Source organism: Oryctolagus cuniculus, chromosome 3 (genome assembly GCF_051225735.1).
Source record: "Oryctolagus cuniculus isolate XC-2025 breed Fujian yellow rabbit chromosome 3, ASM5122573v1, whole genome shotgun sequence".
Lineage (NCBI taxonomy): Eukaryota > Metazoa > Chordata > Mammalia > Lagomorpha > Leporidae > Oryctolagus > Oryctolagus cuniculus.
The window spans coordinates 151,175,174-151,196,213 of record NC_142869.1 but is presented as its reverse complement, the minus strand read 5'-3'; the positions used below and the strand labels follow the sequence as shown (position 1 = coordinate 151,196,213).

The following is a 21,040-nucleotide window of genomic DNA, read 5'->3' as shown; positions in this document are numbered from 1 at the left end:
CCATGCTGAAAATAATATGATTATCTATCTCTTGCACTTTGCCTCCTCATCCAATCTCTTTCTTTCTTGTGACAAGGAGTTAGCAGCTTCAGGAAATAAAACACTAAGATAACAGTAAAGATGATATAAGGAAACTAAAATTTCTCCTGGGGAAGAGGGTTAGGACTCTTCAGAACATTGTGCTTTCCTTACACAGATGTAGACCAAAGTGAAACAAAACACCTTAAAGGAAGAGAACACTCACGTGGAGTTATGTGAATTTCAGTTATAGCACTGTCCCATATGGTGTGGAGAAGCCAGGTCTTGTATGTGATGGTTACACAATAGGCTAAGTGAAACACAAAATACAACAAAAACACAGAGTCATGAATGAATCCAATTAGACTCCACCATCATGGGAGAAGCAACCCCAAAGTTCTTTCTACCAGAGTAGGCAGTCCGTTGACTTAATGTGTATATCTCTTGAACACCTTTGTGATAGTGAGCTTCAATTTCGCCTATGAAATGGGAGTGAGAGTCCTTACTTAAATCACTGAGATGTTCACCTCATAACTATGGCTACCATTATTTTTTGTTCTGGGATTTCCAACTGTCCATGAAGTTCTGTGATCTCAATGAATTAATGTTTCATGGCTATGTATTTCTTATAACCATAAAAATTTAAAACAGAAATATGTTTCTTTGATTCTAAAGGAACATTGTTCTTCAGTTACAAGGGGAAAGTGAAACTATAACAGCAGTGTAACTGAAGGACATTTCTCTACATACGCACAAAATAGTTGAGGACTTTGATTAAGGTAGATATCTGAATAACAGGTTCATTTCAAACACAGAAAGACCAAACAATCATTTTTATTAGTTAGGTAAAATGAAGATGAGATAAATTTTACCCTTTTCTCATATATACTAGTAATTCCTATAAAAATTGAGTGATAGAAATGTACTTAGGAGACAAAGCCATTTTCTGCAGTTTGTCAATCAAAATGAATAATCTCAGTCTCATTTTCAATTAGATTACTTTAATATTTAACTACCTAAAATGCCCCAATCATATTCTTTAGAAAATGGTTAGGCTAGAATACTATAGATCTAATGATGACATTTTATTATGACAAAAATGACTTCATTAATTGATGATCATATATCAACCCATAAAGTAAGTAGATAAGGGATATAAAACATTTTCCAGTTTAAGATAGGATTTGAGTTGTTTAGGACTTTCTTTCAGGAGTAAATCTTTATGACCTTTCTATTTTCACAAAAATGTATAAATTTTTTGTTGTAAGTTCCACTATATTAATTAGCCTATGAATTTCTTTCATTAGATGTAAGTAGATTGGCAGTATATTGATTTTACCCCAAATTCAACACTTAGGATACAATAATAATGATCAATATGAGTTTATTTCAAATGTTTCATGGAAAACTTTTCATGGGAAAATGGAATTAAAAGTTAAATTTAATTTGATGTAAAGCTTTTGAAATATATGCATTTTTAATACACATTTTCCATGGACTTTTTGAAGACCCCTCATATTTTTCATTAACAGAATGACATAAGAGATGGCAAACATTATCCTAAAGTTTGGATCTTTATTCCATTCTCCCATCTATGGTGTTACAACTATTATAGAACATATAGATTTAAAAAATTGCATTGATAACTTTCCAAGATATTTGAAATATGACCTTTTAAAAGAAGTCAGTCTTGTTTCTTTTTTTTATTCTCTGCATCCTTGAAAGAACATTCACAACTTCATAATGAAAATGATACCAAAAGGTCACTATGCCAAGGATGAAAAATAGTACATTTAAGCATCACATGAGAGTTTTGTTTTAACTTGAAAGTAATGGCGAAGTGTAAAGCATCATCTAAACACAATTGTTGATTTCTGAAGCAAAATGTCATTTGCTTATAAAAGTCTTCTTAATAAATATTAATGCTTAAACTCTAATTCAATTAAATAAACTTTTCTGAAAAGTATTTATTTTACAAAGCATACCTTAAGTGGTTACCTTGTGCTAGTGTATTTCTATATTTAATGAAGCTATTGAATTGTAGGGGACCTTAGAATTCTAAATGGCATATGAAATGTGACATTAACATAAATTTTTGCATAAGTTACAAATATAAATATGTTTATTAATAGCAAAACATAATGTTCTTGTACTTGGATAATTTATTCTTATTAAAGGAAGTATATACTTTTCATTCATTCAATTATTTTGATGAATGGATAAAAACATTTTTTAATTTTATTTTTTCTGCAGGAGATAAAATACACCCAATTTAACTTTAATTTTGGTATGTTATAATTTCTCAAAATAATAAGAAATTAAGTATTGCACTGAGCTTTTAAAATATAATTATGGAAGCCTTTTGAGTTTTATGACCTTGTAAGATTTTACAATATAGGTAGATTAAATAAGATAATATATACAAAGCATATAATCACAGTCCTTTCCATAGTATTGTTCATTTAGTAAGAAAATGAAGTACAAAATAAATTATTGTATCCAGAAACCTCAGACTGGATGTGTTTCAGAAATATTGGTGTGTCAGGTTTAGAGAGATAATATGGTGCATATATTATCGATTACCTGACACCTCTACAGGGGTCCATAGTAGCATCCTATAATCAAACATATTAATAGATAATATATCTGCCACAAAGCATATGAATATTTATGTGGGATAAATGAAGACTAATTGCATAGTCTCACTTCATTTCATGTATGAATTTTCCACTAAATGGATTTATCACAGTCTTAAATTTTTTTCCTAGTTTTCATTTCGAATTGTTGGCTTGTAGATAAAGAGTTGAGGATTGGTAACGAGAACATTGTAACAGAATTGTACAAAGACAATGAAGCTCTTTCCATATGAAAAGTTTAAATGCAGAATTTTGTAAATATAGCAAGCTAATAATTATTTGATGAAGGGAGACTTACCTGACAGGGAAATACACATGAACCTCAAATAAGCATTTAAAATTATGTGAAAAAAGGAGAAAATATAATTTAGTAAAAGAATATTTTCCTTTGGGTGATTACAAGATCAGAATCCTGGAAGTTCTAAGCTTTCTCAACTTTGAATTAGGTGCATCCTTCAACATCCATCCCATCAGTCATTGTCAAAGTGTAGATGTCATATCAATCTTGTCCAGAACCAGGTGCTATTCCCTCATGGATTTTTAAATGTCTCTTGAGTCCAGCTACTTGTCTTGACATGACCACCCTGCCTTCATCATATGGCCTTGATTCAAGCAGCACTCCTCTTTTTGGATTCCCCCATTCACCCCTTTAACATTCATCTGACTGAACATCTACTGCCCTTTCCCTTGTGGCAAAGAAAATAAGACAACCTGGTATGTCTAAAAGAATGCAGGAGTAGTCTAACTGGTCCCTGGAGGCTTACGCCATGCCATAATCTTCCTGCTCCATTACGGACTTTCACTGAAATTCTCTCCTGTTGCTGCTTCTCACCACAGTATCTTTGCACATACTGTTCCATCTCCCTGGAATGCTCTTATCTATACTCTCTCTTTGGTTACTTCCTACTCATCTGTCTGGTCCTGCCCTATCTTCGATCTCATCCTTGGAGAAGTCTTCTCTGACTCTAGATAACATCCTGTTCCCACATGCTCATAGTCATGTATATCTTCCTTCCCTATCACTTGAGAACACTTGAAAATTTAGTCTTTTTTTGTGGTTGTTTCATTCAAATCTGTCTTTTCTTCCTGATTGTAAACTACAGATCAGAGGGACCATGTTTCATGTCGCTCATCATCATTACTGACCCAAGAGTATAGGCAGGCTTGTGGTTAGTAAATGAATGAATCTGTGAATGTGGTAGCAGACATGGACTTTCTCTTAAATGACTTGTTCTTGTTTTATATAGGTCTCTTTGCTTGACTTTATGATGCATTTTACTTATAGGGCTTGTTATATTATGTTAATTATATATATATAAATATTTATCTTTCCTAATAGACAGTGAACTCTTTGAAGACTGAGTTAGGTTTGTTTTGTTATCATTATATAACTAGAGCCCATAACAGTAGAGTAAAATCTGATGTGTAGTAGACACTGAAGAATATTGGTCCAATTAGTGAATTCTAAATTTATGAACACAATGTCAAATATGTTTTAAAATATCATGCTTAGGTTTCATAACTTATTTCAGTTATTGATGATGTAGCCAACTGACCTTAGTGTATTATATCATATTATATTTCATTTTCAATTTATATAAGGTGAACAAATTCCATGTGTTTCGTATGTACATATTTAGGAGCATAGTGATACTTCCCACCCTACCTTTCCTCCCACTCTTGCTCCCACCCTCCCTTATTCCTTTTTTATTCTTTCTTTTAACCTTTACAATAACATACTTTCAGTTTATTTTATAATCACAATTTTAGCCCTCCACTAAGTAAAGAATTCAACAAAGAGTAAGAAGAAAAAAACACTGTTCCTCAACAGTAAAGACAAGGGCTGTAAACAATCATCAAATCTCAAAATGTCAAGTTTGCTCATACACACTACACTTTTTGTGTAGCCCAGGTGAAGTGGTTGTTCCTTATGTGACTCTTGATGGATGTTTATGGCTCAAAAATTTTTGAATACACAACAATCTGAAAGAACAGATCAGACTTAGTAACTCAGAGTTATTACTGATATTTGTTCTCTTTATGTTAAGGATGTAAAGTGATAATTTTACTGAGAAACTAATACAAATAAAATAAATCAGTACAAGTATAAAAGAAGCTAGAGGCAGCTTTAAGAGACACTTAGGCTTTTTAGTCTAAATACGACTGCTCATCAAGTGCAAGACTTTTACTGCTAGAATGCCATTGAATTAGGACAATTCTTCTTAGTAATATTCATTTCTTTTTAAAGTCTTTTAAGCGTGGTTCTCTCCTCAAAGACACACCATCGAATTATCCAAATTCTAATGATTGGGACTGAAAGAATATGTTACAATCACATTTTATATTATTATCCATCAAATAGCTTTGGATTATATAATACTCAGCTGAAATGTGCTGACAGTTATTCAGAAACCTAAGTAAAACTTTTGATGAACCGGGCACTGCTTTAGCTTAGTAGTTACATCTCAATCAGACAAGCTCGATGGTATAATTTTAGTTTGAGTCAAGATGAGATTTATGGATATATCTTATCCACAGACTGCTGTGAGGAAAGTAAGATTTGAAGAAATGAGTTATTAATCTTTACTGCAGAACATTAACAAATGTCATGTGGCTTTTATGAGTTGGAACCTAGGAGATAGTAGATTCATAAGGCCCCCAAAATAGATTTCCTCTTATACACCTCTGGTATCAGGAACATAATTAATAGTTACCTATTATTCACTTGTGAAGTCCAAACTCTTACTTCATTTATTAAATTCAGGCTTAGTATAAAATTAACAAAGTTAAATAAGGGCTATTAAGTACAGTGAATGGGATTGTCTTGCTTTTAAGTGTGTGTGTGTGTGTGTGTGTGTGTGTGGTATGATGATGTGCATAAGTTTTTATTTACTGTCACCAAATAATATATTTAGAATAAATCTCTCTCTGGACAAAAATATTTCTGTTCCTGTTCTTGCTATGATTAAACAGGATTATTGTGTGGGTACCCATATTTGCTTGTTTAATTTCATTGGCCAGTCAAAATAAAGGGTGATAAAAATATCTAGTTATTGAAGTAATTCCTTGTGTGATATTTGTCATTACTTTTTAGTTTTAAATTTCAAAAGATGAGTCCTGAAAAGTTGAATCATCTCCTCCCAAATTCTTTGCCCTCAGTATAGCTAAATGGTCTGCAGATGCATGGTGATGTGAGGGTCACTTTCCTGCTTCCCAGGGAGGAAGTCCCTTGGGATTGAATTTAACAAAGAGCAAACTCTCATTAAATGTTTGCTGAGTGAATGTTAAAAGAATTAGCTAAGGGCTTTCACCATTACCACATACTTTATTTTAAAATAACGTTTTAAAAAAAGCTAATTTAAATATATTCCTGCATAAATATGAATTATATTTAAAAGCATTACCTGATATAGAGAAATATTTAAGGAGATGTGACATGGGCAGACAATCTTGTAGAAAGGAGAATCATGGGCTGGTGGAGCCTCTCTATCTTGATTTGACTGCTTGTTTTTGTCTCTTAAGTTTCCTTGAGCAATATATTCTCTCTGTTTTCCTGTCTGTAGGATATTAAACCGATATGAACTGGAAAGTAAATTGGGGGAATGAAATCAAGTGTCTGGGAGAGTCATTTGAAAAAACACCGTGTGAAAATAAGCCTATCTCCGAGTGGAGACATAGAGTCCTTCCAGTCAGCACTGCTTGGCTGGCCCTTGTTATTACAGAATTCTACTTACCAGGAAGTTCTAAATCCAAATGCAAATAGGACCCTTAACTCAATAACATCTAGTTACTTTTAATTAAGTCCTAACTAAATTTTCGGTGATTTGTAGAGTTGAATCCTCCCAAGGTTGATCCATACTCTCTGGGATTTTAGATTAGATACCACATATCCAAAGTCAACTTGTGCTATTGTTCCAACTGCTATTATCCAGGAATGCCATGGTTCTTCTTTCTATGACCTTAAGCTGTTTTCTCATGGATCACTATCAGTTCTCTCAGACGTCAGAATTCCTACATCAATTTTAATCTAAAAATGACAGCAGAACAGAAAAACAAACCACGGACACAAGCATTTTGTATTTGTGATTGAGATTCCCCAGTGATTATGGTTTCTGCGGTTCAGGGATGACAATTTTCCTTCATGACCAGCTCTTCTCTTTAGTTCATTATATGTGCAGGAGTTTGGGTGACTCTAACTTTTCTAAATTATTTTGTTTACTAACTAGGCACTCACTGGTTCACTTACTAACAGAGCTAACCACCACTTTTTATAAAGGCTTTATTTTTAGAGCAATTTATATTTCACAACAAAATTGAGCAGAAGGTACAATTTCCCATATATCCCCTGTGCATATAGATCTATAGCAACCCTACTGTCAATATTTCTGCCAGGGTGGTGTGTTTGTTACAACTGTTGAACATACACTGGTGCCTCACTATCACCCAAGGTTTATAGTTTCCTTTTGGGTTTACTCTCGTTATACATACTGGGTTTGGAAAAATGTAAAATAGCATTTTCCCAACATTTTCGTTGTACTGCCATGCAAACTAGTTTCATTGTCTTGAAAGTCCTTTGTGTTCTACTTGATTATCTCTCCACTCAATGCATGGTAAATACTGTTCTTATTATTGTCTTTATATCTTTGCCCTCCCTGAAAAGTCAGATGGCTGGAATCATACAATATGTAGCCTTTTAAGATTGGCTTCTTTTTCTTAGTAATGTGAATTTAAGTTTCCTGCATGACTTTTCATTTCTTGAAAGCTCAATTTTTCTTTAGCAAAATGATGTTATGTTATTTGGATGTGCCATAGTTGATTTAACCAATAACCACCAAGAGGGACATCTTGATTGATTCTAAGTTTGGGAATATAAACATTCACATGCAGGTTTTTGGTTGGATACAAGCTTTTTTTTATAAGTAGTATAAGTGGAGCAGCCAAGACTCGAATCAATGCCCATATGGGATGCCGGCATCTCAGGCTGTAGCTTTATCTGCTACATAATGATTCTGGTACTGGATATGTTTTTAATCATTTGGTTGATTACCAAAGGTGCAATTGCTGTATTATATGATAACGGTATGTTTAGCTTTGATTAAAACCACAAAACTGTCTTTGAAAATAGCTGTACAATTTAGCATGCCCAGCAATGAATGAGGGTTCTTGTTACTTTCTATTATTTAGTGATAATAGTGCTTCAGATATTTGCCATTCTAGAAGATATAATGGGATATTATCATGGTTTTAATTTGTTTTTCCATGAAGACATATAATGTGGGTGCCTCTTTTCATATCTTTATTTGCAAAACTGTGAGATGTTTGTGGGGTGTTTGGTAAGGTATTTGGTCCATATTTTAGTTAAGCCGCTTGCCTTTTTATTGTTAACTTTTAAGCATTCTTTAAATATTTTGGATAATAGATATATCTGATAATAGATATAAGATATATCTTTTGCAATTTTCTCCTCTTAGTCTGTGGCTTGTCTTTATATTTTCTTGACAGTGTACTTTGCAGAGTAGAAAACTGTAATTTTTTTAGTATCCTGCTTGTCAGTTCTTTCTTTTATGGATTGTATCTTTGATGTTAGATCTAAAAATCATAACTATATTCCAAGTCATCTATATTTTCTCATATTTGATCTTTAAGGAGCTTTACATGTCTGGATCTATTGTGGGTTAATTTTTGTGAAGAGTATAAGGTCTGTGTCGGGATTCATTGTTTTGCAACTGGGTGTCCAGTCTTTCTACACCATTAGTCAAAAATGCTATCTTTTCCCCATTGTGTTGCCTTGTTGTTTATCAAAGATTGGATAAACTCTGTGTGGGTTGGTTTCTGTGGGTGGAGGCTCTGTTTTGTTCCACTGACTGATTGTCTGTTCTTTTGTGATTTATTTATTTTTTTAAAGATTTATTTATTTATTTTGAAAGTCAGAGTTAGAGAGAGGAGAGATACAGAGAGATCTTCTATCCATTGGTTCACTCCCCAGGTGGCCTCAGAAACCAGCACTGGGCCAGGCCGAAGCCAGGAGCCTGGAGCTTCATCCCAGTCTCCCACATGGGTGGCAGGGGACCCAAACATTTGGGCCATATTTTGCTGCTTTTCGCAGTAAACTGGATTGGAAGTGGAGCAGCTAGGACACAAACCGGCACCCATAAGGGATGCTGACATCCCAAGTGGTGGATTAGCATACTGTGCCACAACCACAACGCCAGCTCATCCTTTGTTATTTTGATTGCTATAGTTTTACAGTAAGTATTGAAGTTGAATAGTGGTAGTCTTCTAACTTTATTATCCTCCAGTATTGTGTTGGCTATTCTGTATCTTTTCAGAATACACTGAGCATATACTTTTCAGAATCAATTGAGTATGAACTCAGCCTAAGCTTTAGAATTGTTTTGCTGATATCCTAAAAATAACTCTCTGATATTTTTATAGGATTGCATTGAATTTGTTGATCAAGTTGGGAAGATACGATATCTTAACAATATTGAATCTTTCTTTCTCTTCATTTATTAATTTGTTGATTTCTTTCACTAGAGTTTTGCAATTCTCTTCATTTTTTACTGATTTTGTTAGATTTACACCTAGGTATTTGATTTATTTGAGTACTAGTATAAAGGGCACTGTGTTTTTAATTTCAAGTTTCACTTGTTAATTGTTGGTATATAAGATTAGTGTTAGCATACTCTATCTTTCTCCATATCTTTACTTTTGATCTATATGTGCCTTTATTTTTAAAGTGGATTTCTTGTCCTAGGTCTTTTAAGTGATATATTTACACCATTAATATTCAAAGTGATTATTGGTATGGTTGGATTATTATCTTCCATATTTGTTCCCATTTTGTATTTGTTTCCATTATTATTTACTCCTGTTTTTGTCTTCCACTCTGTTGCTACTTTATATTGTTTTAATCGTGCACTTTATCTGATTCTATTTTCTCTTTTTCTATAACATCAGTTGTACTTTTTTTTACTTTGTTCAGTAGGTACCTGAGAGTTTGTAATAGATATTTACAATGAATCCAAGTTCAATTTCAAATAACACTATAGCAGTTCATGGGTAATGCAAATAGCTTATGATAACCAAATAATCTTATGTCCTTCTCCTGTTGATTGTATTATTGTTGTCATTAATTTCACTTACACATACACATACAAAATCATTCATATATAATATATCTATATCTATATATATATACCTAATGAGATACATATTGCTAGCCTGGCATGGGTGCAACAGGTTAAGCCACCACTGCCAGCATCCTTATCAGAGTGGTTGTTTGAGTCCTGGCTACTCCACTTCCAATCCAAGTCCCTGCTAATGTGACTGAGAATACAGCAGAAGATAGTCCAAATGCTTGGGCCTTTGCCATCCACATGACATACCTGGATGGAATTTCTGTCTCCTGGCTTCAGCCTGGCCCAACACCAGCAGCTTTTGTGGCCATTTTGGAGTGAACCAGTGGGTGGAAGATTTTCTCTCTCTCTCTCTCTCTGCTACTCTGCCTGTCAAATAAATAAATATTTTTAAGAAATTAAAAAATATTTTATTGATGTTATTATTTTGAACAAGTTAGAATAATTAAAAATCTGAAAAAATCCTTTTATCTCAATTTATTCCTTTTCTGATGCTCTTCCTTTCTTTATATTGGCCTGAGCTTTTTTGACCTACATCGTTTACCCACGCTCCAAAGAACTTCTTTTAGCATTTCTTCCAAGGCAGGCCTACAATTTTTAATTGAGAAGAACCGTAAATCCTTTCATGTTTGAATGGAAATTTCAGAAGGTATGGAATTCTAGGTTTGTATTTCTCTCTCTCAACGTGTTAAATAGTATTTTCCCCTTAGGTAAGCTGCATTTCCCTTTATGAGTTCTTTCAGGATTTTATTTTTGTTTTTGATTTTTTACAGTTTGGACATAAAATGTCCAAGAATAGATTTTGCTGTATTTTGTTTTTCGTATTTATCTTCCTTGGTGTTCTCGGAACTTCTTAGATCTGTGTTTTTGTGTATGACATTAATTTGGAGAAATTCTTAGTCATTATTGTTTCCAATCTTGGTCTATTGCTTTCTCTCTTTTCCTCTGTCATTCCCACTGTGTATAGGATACACCTTTTGTAGTTGTTCCATAGTTCTGGGGAATGCTTTTCTTTTTTTGCTCAATCATCTTTTTTTCATTGATTTTTTTTAGTGTTGGATGCTCCAATTGAGAAATCTCAAATTCAGAGATTATTTCTTCAGTCTGCAAATCAGCCCACCAAAGCATTCTTCATTTTTGTTAGAGTGTTTTTTTTTTTAAATCTTTAGCATTTACTTTCAGTAATTTCTTTGAATCCCCTTCTCTCTGTTTACCGTACTTATCTATTCTTACAAATTGTGTACCTTATCTATTAGGGCCATTAATCATAGTTGTTTTAAATTCCTGGTTTGATCATTCCAACTTAGTGGCCATATCAGAATCTGGTTCTAAGGCTTGTGCTGTGGGTTTTTTTATTGTTTGTGTTTTGTTCGTTTGTTTTTTTACCTTTTACTTTGCCTTCCTAGTGATCAGACATGATGTATTGAGTAAAAGTTGATGTAAATAAGCCTTCTATTATGTATACTTTTATTTTATAATAGCAGCATGGTATGGTAATAATATAGAAATATAATTCAGAATTCTGATGATATGATTTAGTTATTATTTTTAATACTAAAATTTCATTTTGTTTCAATGATCTTAACTTATTTCACAGTCCAGTGGACCAAATCATAATCTATAGCTGCTCTAGCCTTCTAGGTAAAGACTTGATATTCTGATTATTGTGTATCTGTTCTAACAGATTTCCAAAACTCTCTGTGATTACCAGAGTACTCATATATGATACTCTAGTGATGCATTCTTTCATTCATCTACTTCACTCACACAAGCGCATGATTTTAAGTACCTGCTGTGCGTCAGTTCTTGGGCTTTTTACAGAATGTGTGTCAACACAGCGGTCAGCAAGAGAAAGTTCTTGCCCTTGGAGAATGTGTTTTTTTTAAAGATTTATTTATTTATTTGAAAATCAGAGTTAAACAGAGAAAGAAGGAGAGGCAGAGAGAGAGAGAGAGAGAGAGAGAGGTCTTCCATCCACTGGTTCACTCCCTAATTGGCTGCAACGGCCAGAGCCATGCTGTTCCGAAGCCAGGAGCTTCTTCTGGGTCTCCTGCGTGGGCACAGGGGCAGCTGGGACTTGAACAGGCGCCCAGATGGGTTCTGGCACTGCAAGCGGTAGCTGCACCCATTACTCCACAGGAGAATGCGTTTTATTCTTCCATTCTAGATTTTGATTAGACTACAAGCCATTTGAGAGCAGATATTGTCATAATCTCTTTTCTACTTTCAGTACAATAGTAAGTATCTGTATGTTTGGTACCCCAAAATATTTCTTGAAAAAATGAAATAATGGACAACAAAAAGATATAGTTTCAATTATTACATCCTTCAAAATACTGGAAAATTCAGGAAAAAAGAGAAAATCCAATTGATACTTTATTTCATTAGGATCAAGCAATTTAAAAGTCACTTAAAAGTGGTTGCTCATGGTTTAACTGGTGTTTACATTGAATTGTCCCATTGTCCTGGTAGAAGTCCATGATTAGAAAAGTCAGATTTTTGGAGTCTCCATTGTATCTTCCCCTGCTCCACTAAGCTTGGAGACTCTTCTGCTTACTTTCTAAATGTTGTATAGGAAGGATCCGAGACTGTCCTCACTTTTGCCCATTAAATCTTCATAGTTCCATGTGACAATTTTGGTAAATTAAAGTTGACTCTCTTTTACATTTATTGTCTGTACATGGAGTGGTCTGAAGAGGAAGTTATACTCTTACTTCAGAAAGAATAAGCATTCATGTGAGTCCTTTTCATGACAAACATTTGTGTCTATCTCCCAACTTCCTGTCTTGTTTCATCTTGAGAATTTCTTTAAGTCTCCTGTGTAAGAGCATCTCTCCTTCCAACACCTAGCTTATAGTCAATTTCTCTTCCAATATGTCTTTTTTTTTTTTTTTTTCTTGACAGGCAGAGTGGACAGTGAGAGAGAGAGACAGAGAGAAAGGTCTTCCTTTTTCCGTTGACTCACCCCCAAGTGGCCGCTGTGGCCTGCGCGCTGCAGCCGGTGCACCGCGCTGATCCAAAGCCAGGAGCCAGGTGCTTCCTCCTGGTCTCCCATGCGGGTGCAGGGCCCAAGGACCTGGGCCATCCTCCACTGCCTTCCCGGGCCACAGCAGAGAGCTGGACTGGAAAAAGAGCAACCGGGTCAGAACCGGCACCCCAACTGGGACTAGAACCCGGGGTGCCGGCACTGCAGGCGGAGGATTAGCCTAGTGAGCCACGGCGCCGTCCACCAATATGTCTTAACCACTGATTTTTGGTGAATTTTAACCTATTGCAGATTTTACTTGGCTTTTGTTTTGTGCTTCAGTGATTTCCATCCTTCACTAAGGAGCTGGCATGGAAGTGCTTAGGAAGGCGGGGTCTGTGTTCTGGATCCATCTCACTAGCTGAGAGCCAGCAGGCATATCGTTTAGACTTAGCCTCTGTAAATCTCAGTGACTTCACCTATGTGCTGTGATAGAGACATTAGTGATACCTCCTAAAGTGTTAAAAAGGGTGAAATGAAAAAATGTTTGTGAAATTCTTAGCTCAGTGCATGGTACCTGTTGCTCATTATTATTGCTGTTGTTGTTGCTATCAGTGATATTAACACTGCTCAATAGTTTGTGAACTTCTAGAAGCCTAAGATCGCATCTGCAACTTGTTTTGCACTCTGGTTATAATGCAAAAATAAAGGTTCCAATAAATGTTTTTAGAGTCAGTGGATGAAGACTGAAAAATTAATGAATATTGTAAATTCTGAATCAATGTACTTCTCTTAGAACAAGATATTTTGTATTTGTGGGTATACAGTGTGAAATATTCAGATTTGTGAAATTGAAAATGTGTTCTATAATGTATATTTTGTAAATGTATACAGATTAAGAAGGATTAGCTTAAAACCATGGGATAATCTAAATTTCTACCCTAGGAAAAATCACTACTAGCATTTTAATGAAATGTTATTTCACAACTTTAAAGCTCATAGCAATATAATTAGTAATATGTGTAATCTTTATTACCAATCTTAATCTTTTTTATATGACTGAAAAATTATTTTATGGTAGTACAATTAAAATAATGCTAAAAATGTCAGCATAACAGAATTAAACTAAAGTAACTACAATATTGTACCCCAAACCAGCTAATTTAAATGCAAAATACTTGGCAAAGGCTATTTATCTGGGCTAATGCATGTTAAGGGATTTAAGGAGTAGTTTGTGTTACTAAATAAAAGGAAAAATAAGCACTGTACAGCAATCTTTACTATTGTTTAACATGAGGGAAATATTAAAAAGGTTTATATATAGGCCACTTGAGGAAAATGTATTAAAAGCCATATCACAGCATAGTAAATATGAAGGCAACTGGCAGGCAATACTACATCACAGGCTTTTAAAGGAAAGCTTGAGATGCCTAAAATTATCCTTTTACATATAATAGTGTAACGTTAACCATGGCAACTAGAATGAAGATGTTCAAATTTTAACTCTGTTTTGAAAAACAGATTTCAAAAGACTGGATCATTATTATTTAGTTAGTACATGGCAATGGTGGTTTTTTTGAATACTTCTTTCTGTCAATTTATGAAGATAACTTTACCAATTTATTGTTATCATAAACTGAAAATATGGAAAGGTTTAAAATTAAGATTTTTATACAACATAACTAGACTCTATATAGAAACTTCAAAACCTACAGATTTTACCACCCTAAGGCTGTCATAATAATGTGTAGTGCATATATTCTAGTTTCATTCTTTCATGGATAAGTTAAAAGTTTTCTTAATAAATGTTTGATTATATTTGTATTCCATAGGATGTTTATATATAATATAAAGCAACCAAGGAATAGATATTATATAAAAATTATTTATAACAGTGAATCAGCAGTGTTTTTCTCTTATTATTTTAGGCTTCATTTCTTACAGTCTTAAAGAGCATATAAATTATTATATATTATAATATATATTCTAATGTTTATTATATATTATCCCTATTATTTAGGGTTATTAATTTTAAAAACTTGATTAGCAAAAGTTTTCCTTTAAAAGCCTATGATGTGGCCGGCGCTGCGGCTCACTTGGCTAATCCTCCGCCAGCAGCGCCAGTACCCCGGGGTTCTAGTCCCGGTTGGGGCGCCGGATTCTGTCCTGGTTGATCCTCTTCCAGGCCAGCTCTCTGCTGTGGCCCAGGAAGGCAGTGGAGGATGGCCCAAGTGCTTGGGCCCTGCACCCGCATGGGAGACCAGGAGGAAGCACCTGGCTCCTGGCTTAGGATCGGCACAGCACGCCAGCCATAGCGGCCATTTGGGGGCTGAACCAACGGAAAAGGAAGACCTTTCTCTCTGGCTCTCTCTCTTTCACTGTTTAACTCTGCCTGTAAAAAAAAAAAAAAAAAAAGCCTATGATGTAGTGTTGCCTGCCAGTTGCCTTCATATTTACTGGATTAGAAAAGTTAAATTGCCTTTTAAAAACTATAACCTACCTATAAGAGAAGCATAGGCTATAGTTTAAGAGAAAGTAGATGGATGTTACAGTGTTTGCTGTCGTAGTTGCATTGTTGATAGGGAAGCTAATTAAATAGGTGATGTCCCACATTGTTTTGTTTTGTTTTGGTTTCAGGTTCCAGCACACCTGGAAAGTCCAACAAGGCCACAGTCACACAAAGCGCAGAGACAGCAAGTAAAACCTTTCATGACTCTTGATCACCAGATCATCAATCAGACTCTCAAGCGGCCACACCCTCCAGCGTCAAGCGGTGCTCTGCTGGTGCAGAATGGATACCCAACTCCAGATTTTGATGCAGGCTTCACAGGAAACCCCATCACCAAGTTGCTAACTTTTGGGAAAGAAGATAACCATGCAGAATGGCATGTATGTCTAATGGAGATTATAGCCTTGTGTTTTGAGTAAAACACTCGAAAAAATTAAAGTCAACATCTTTACAATAAACATTCCAATTGCAAATTAATTTGATAAAAGGAATATGTTAGCTAATTAACTTGCAACCATTAATTATATATTAATTACCGTACATAATTTTTTCTTTTCTTTTTTTTTTTGACAGGCAGAGTTAGACAGTGAGAGAGACAGAGAGAAAGGTCTTCCTTTCTCTAGGATTAGCCTAGTGAGCCGCGGTGCTGGCCACCATACATAATTTTTTAGCAACTCATTTTTATACTCATGCCAATTACATATCAAAATGAGTCAAAATAGACACTAATAGTAAATTGTGTTTAGAACATTCACTACTAAGTGTGAAGATTTTCAGATAATGTTAGTTGAAATATTTATCCAATTTTTTCACTAAATAAAACACACAGAACTTATTTAAATAGTAGTAAATTTGTGCTTTACAGGTGTTCATTAGAATAAGACTAATAATCTTATTGCATTTAATATTTTATGGAACCATATTTAAAATTTTTTCTTCTGATTGCCTATACATTCATTTCTGTTTTCAACAGATACTTCTGTCCCATTTACCAGGTAATAGGAATTTACAGGAGTTGAGCATACAAAAGTAGAGTGTCTAGTTCTATGGAGTTTACATTTATTGTGACTTGCTTGTAAATGAACCTTCAAAAAATATTGAAGAATGAATAGAAATGGGAAAAAGATTGCCTTCAGTATCTCAATGTAGAAAGACTACATTATAGCTGAGCTTTCTTTTCTTTTCTTTCTTTTTTTTTCTTTTCTTTCCAGTTTTCTTAGATGGAGCCATAGTCCCACGACCTCCCAGGTTTAATCTCCCAATGTAAATTCCAGAGGATTAGTTTTGATTTCAGATCCCTACTTTTTAGTTATTAAGTCTGTAGCCTCCAATCACAAAAAAAAAAAAAAAAAAAAAAAAAAAAAAGTGCACAGAATCCCATTAGTTGGGTTCCAAATTATGGAGAAAGATTTTATTTTTACAAATTTTATGTTAATCTGGAAAAGAGAGAACAATAAGGACCTGCTGCATTGTTTAATGAAATATGAAACAACCCACAAATAGGACTCATTGAAATACAAAACTGAATGTAAATCTCTACATGTATATTTACTTAAGCTTTTCTGCAGTAGATATATAAAGAATTTTAAAAACTAAGAAATGTAGAGTGAAATACTCTATTCACTTTACAAAAATCATAAAAATATATGTAGGATGAAAATCATCTGAACAGTAAATATTAGAACTACACCCAATACAATTTATCTTACAACCACCTCTTCCAAAGTTCATTTCCCTATGTGGAGATTGATTTTTAAAGGAAAAATCCCATCCACAAGGATATGAATATGCCAGTCCTAGGTAAAACTCAGATCTTATCACCCAACTTGTAAAATTTACTTTCTAAAAGTTGAGTTGGTAAGGAACATATAACAGTTTTCTGGGTTTTTCTTAATATATTTTTTGTTTGTTCCTTAGGAATACGTCCTACCTTGATTTTATAGTACATTTGTAAATATGAAGGAAATTTGTGTATTCTTAGGGGTCCTTTAGTTGGTCTCAATTAAATACAGTCCCAAGTCTTGGAAAGGTTGAAAGATCCAACAGGTGCAGTGGCCCAGGTACAATGTTAACAAGCCTGAAGACAAAATGTTTCCATTGTTTTAACCACTTTATTGAAAATATGTATACAAAAGTCTCTTCCAACAATCATTAATTCCATTTAGTCATAGTTTTACTCAGTCAGTGATAGTTTTGATTAGCAAGTAGTCTCTTTAATTTAACTTATGTACACATTTTCACATAGTGCATCATTCACAGCTGTCTATCCTGAATGGCTGGGATATAACCTGTGCTACTGAAATTTCCCAGTATTCTTTGATCAGTGCTAGAAGTTCATGCCTCAAAGCAGAAATCATGCCGTCTTGGGACACAGATAGAATAGTGTATTTGCTAAGTGGTATCTGTCCTTAACCGTTCTCATCCAAATTTCTACACTTTGAAATGCTGTTTGGATGCTCGCATTTTAAAGTTTCCTAACACAGAGATTGAGTGGGAACTTAGGAAATGGTGGCTGTTGCATCTTTGGTGTTTCTTTCTTCTAAACCTGTTCATCCGTGACAACATGGAACATTTGATCAATTCAAAGACCCCAGAAATCATAGCTACCACAGGTTAAGTCTGTGAGGACATCCTTAGAATCAGTATTTGGTGATTGGAATTAGGAATAACTTTGTAAGTATAAGCATTTGGCCAAACGGTTTGTGACTCCAGATGGGACACACTGGAGTGCCTGGGTTCCAGTCCTTGCTGTGATCTTGATTCTAATTTCCTGCTACTGCAAACTTGGAAATGTAGCGGGTGATGGCTCAAGTATTTAAGTTCTTGCCACCACTTGGGAGACTAAATGGATAGAGTTCCTAGCTCCTGGCTTGAGCCTAGCCCAGCCACAGCTATTGAAGCTACTGGAGCAATAAATCAGAATATGTGAGCTCTCTCCCCACTTTCTCTAAAATAAGCGTAATACATAAATAATTCTAAAAGTGGAAGAAATTGGCAATTAAAGATCTTTGAGACAAAGAAATAAATATCAAAACACCGTTTTATTGCATGGGTCTTTTTGGGCTATATGGAATGTACACTCATAACACATAGGGCCATTTCACACTAGCCATTGCTCCCCAGACTTACCATTTAGCATCCCCAAGGTGCTCTGTGCCTCAGCAGTTCTCATGGTGGCGTTTCTCCTTATATCTTTTTGTTACTTATTCTCTCAATGTCTATCATTTGCTAGATAATTCCAACTCATCCTTCAAGATTCATTTTGGGTTTCTTCTCCAGGGTGTTTTCCTTAGTTATTTTCTGCCTAGGAATGCATTTTACAGCAACATCTAAACCACATGGTTAACAATTATACTTACGGCATTATCACAGCACACACTATGCTTTAATTATTTTTCATTATTTTTCTTATCCCTTAGTTTGTTAATTCTTGATGAAAAATCAGACCTTATTCATATTTGTTTCTCCAGCCCTTAAGACAAATTTCTGCCAAATAATCAGTGTGTATTTTGACAAATTTAAAAGTCACTGAACTGTGAGTACCAATTTTAACGTTATGTCTCTATTTCCTGTTATTGATGTAGTGATGCATTAAGTAATATGGTGGAAACATTGAAAAACAGAAAATTATATCTCAGTTCAAAGATATTGTCATCTAATGTGGCAGATAGGGAACTTATACAATATAAGAATGAAATCATAACATTCTAAAAAATAAGAATAAATGGCAATTCTTGCAGTTTGAGATCTCAAGATATCCTGACAGAGGCAATACTTGGGTTGGGCACTAAAATATATGTATATCAACTGCAAAGATGGCACAAGATACATTTTATATATTTTAAAGCTTTAATTTATTTTCATTTTATTTGAAAGGTGGAGAGATAGATAGATAGATAGATAGATAGATAGATAGATGATAGAGACTCTTATCCATTGGTTTACTCCTTAAAATGCTCACAAAAGCAAGAGCCTAAAGCCAGGAGCCAGGAACTCCATTCTGGACTCCCTCATGGGTGGTAGGGATCCAAGTACTTGAACCATCATCTGCTGCCCTTCAAGGTACACATTTGCAGGAAAATGGACAGGAAGCGGAGGAGCCAGGCCTCAAAGCAGACACTCTGATATGGGACACAGACATCCCAAGTGTGGATTTCATGGCTGCAACAAGCCACTCTATGCAGTGGTACAGAGTAGACAAGCATGTAGTGTGTTTGAGGATGACATAGAGACACATAAAGGACAGAAACTGGAAAGGAGAATTAAGGTGAACTGAAAGCCTTAAATGTAGACTCGGGTATTTAGACCATTATCCCCAAATGGTGAGGATCTCTGTCAGTTAGATTGTATCAGATTCGTGGACAAGAAACACAACTCTAGTGATTTGACTAAAGGAGAATTTATTTCCTCCCATAACAGTTCCATATTGTATATTACCTACATAGGATATTAAAAGCAATGTAAACAAAACTCAGAGTCCATATTGAGTGTCAAGTGCTATTAAAAATGTTTTGTTCAGATTAATTTGTCTAATCTTTAAAACAACACAACAGTTCAGTACTCTTTCTTCCATTTTTAAAATGAAGCAACTCACCTGAAATAGAGAAACTCAGAATCCATCTGGTACAGGTTCCTGGTCTCTGTGAAATCAAAATAGTTCCAGCCTCCTGCTCCATTTTTCTCCATTACCCTGTGGCTTTTTTACTCACGGATACCTCATGATGACTGCTACAAGATGACTGCTTATCTTCAGCATCTTGATCTCAAACCATATAGGATGGAGAGGAGGAAAGAAAGAAAAAGTTTCTATGAGAAAAAAGGAAAAGTCTCCCAGAAATCTACAACAGATTTGTGCTTATTATTTATTAGTAAAAATTATCTTTAATCATGCTTAGATGATACAGAGCCGTGAAAAATGTTTCCCTTTTTCTGGGCACATTGCTGCACCAACCAGAATTAATGAATTTCTTTTTATTTATTTATTTATTTATTTGATCGGCAGAGTGGACAATGAGAGAGAGAGACAGAGAGAAAGGTCTTCCTTTGCCATTGGTTCAACCCACAATGGCCACCACGGCCCGCACTGCGCTGATCCGAAGCCAGGAGCCAGGTGCTTCCTCCTGGTCTCCCATGTGGGTGCAGGGCCCAAGGACTTGGGCCATCCTCCACTGCACTCCCGGGCCACAGCAGAGCCTGACTGGAAGAGGCGCAACCAGGACAGAATCCGGCGCCCCAACTGGGACTAGAACCCCGGGGTGCCGGCGCTGCACATGGAGGATTAGCCTATATTGAGCCGCACTGCAGCACCGGCCAGAATTAATGCATTTCAATAAAGAAGGGGTAGAGTGACATTTAGTAGGTGACTCTCAGAGTGCACACAGGAGTACGTTTCTGGGTACAAAAGTGTCATCATCAAAGCTGTGTCTCAGAGTCACTTTAATGCCAGATGAGTAGAAAATACTTGATATGAGGATTGGTGCCATGTGAATAGATGAGAATATATTACAATAAAATCGAATGATAGCCAAAATGAAGACAACTGGTGATAGGAGAATAAAGAAGTAGAGGTGAGTGTTTAGCCTAGTGGTCATTAGGCTGGTTAAGACATCTGTACCTCACATTAGAGTACCTAGGTTGATATTCAGCTCTGACCTACAGCTTCTTGCTAATGTGGGAGATAGCAGGTGAGGGCTCAAATAATTGGTTTTCTGCCTACAAATGTCTTCTGGTTTGCTACCAAATGTCTGCAATGGTCAGGGTTGGGCCTGGCTAA

General features: G+C 35.1%; 1 protein-coding gene across 5 annotated transcripts in view; it reads left to right on the top strand.

Annotated features, from left to right (window-relative positions):
• The window catches only part of TFEC (transcription factor EC), a 151,252-nt gene that overhangs the window by 87,496 nt on the left and 42,716 nt on the right, over positions 1 to 21,040 (top strand). For all 5 annotated transcript variants that reach the window (XM_051848898.3, XM_089329468.1, XM_089329467.1 and 2 more), the window contains one exon: positions 15,396 to 15,647. In XM_051848898.3, the coding sequence (XP_051704858.3) occupies positions 15,468 to 15,647 (180 nt within the window). In that variant the 5' untranslated portion in view covers positions 15,396 to 15,467. The remainder of the gene's footprint in view (positions 1 to 15,395; positions 15,648 to 21,040) is intronic.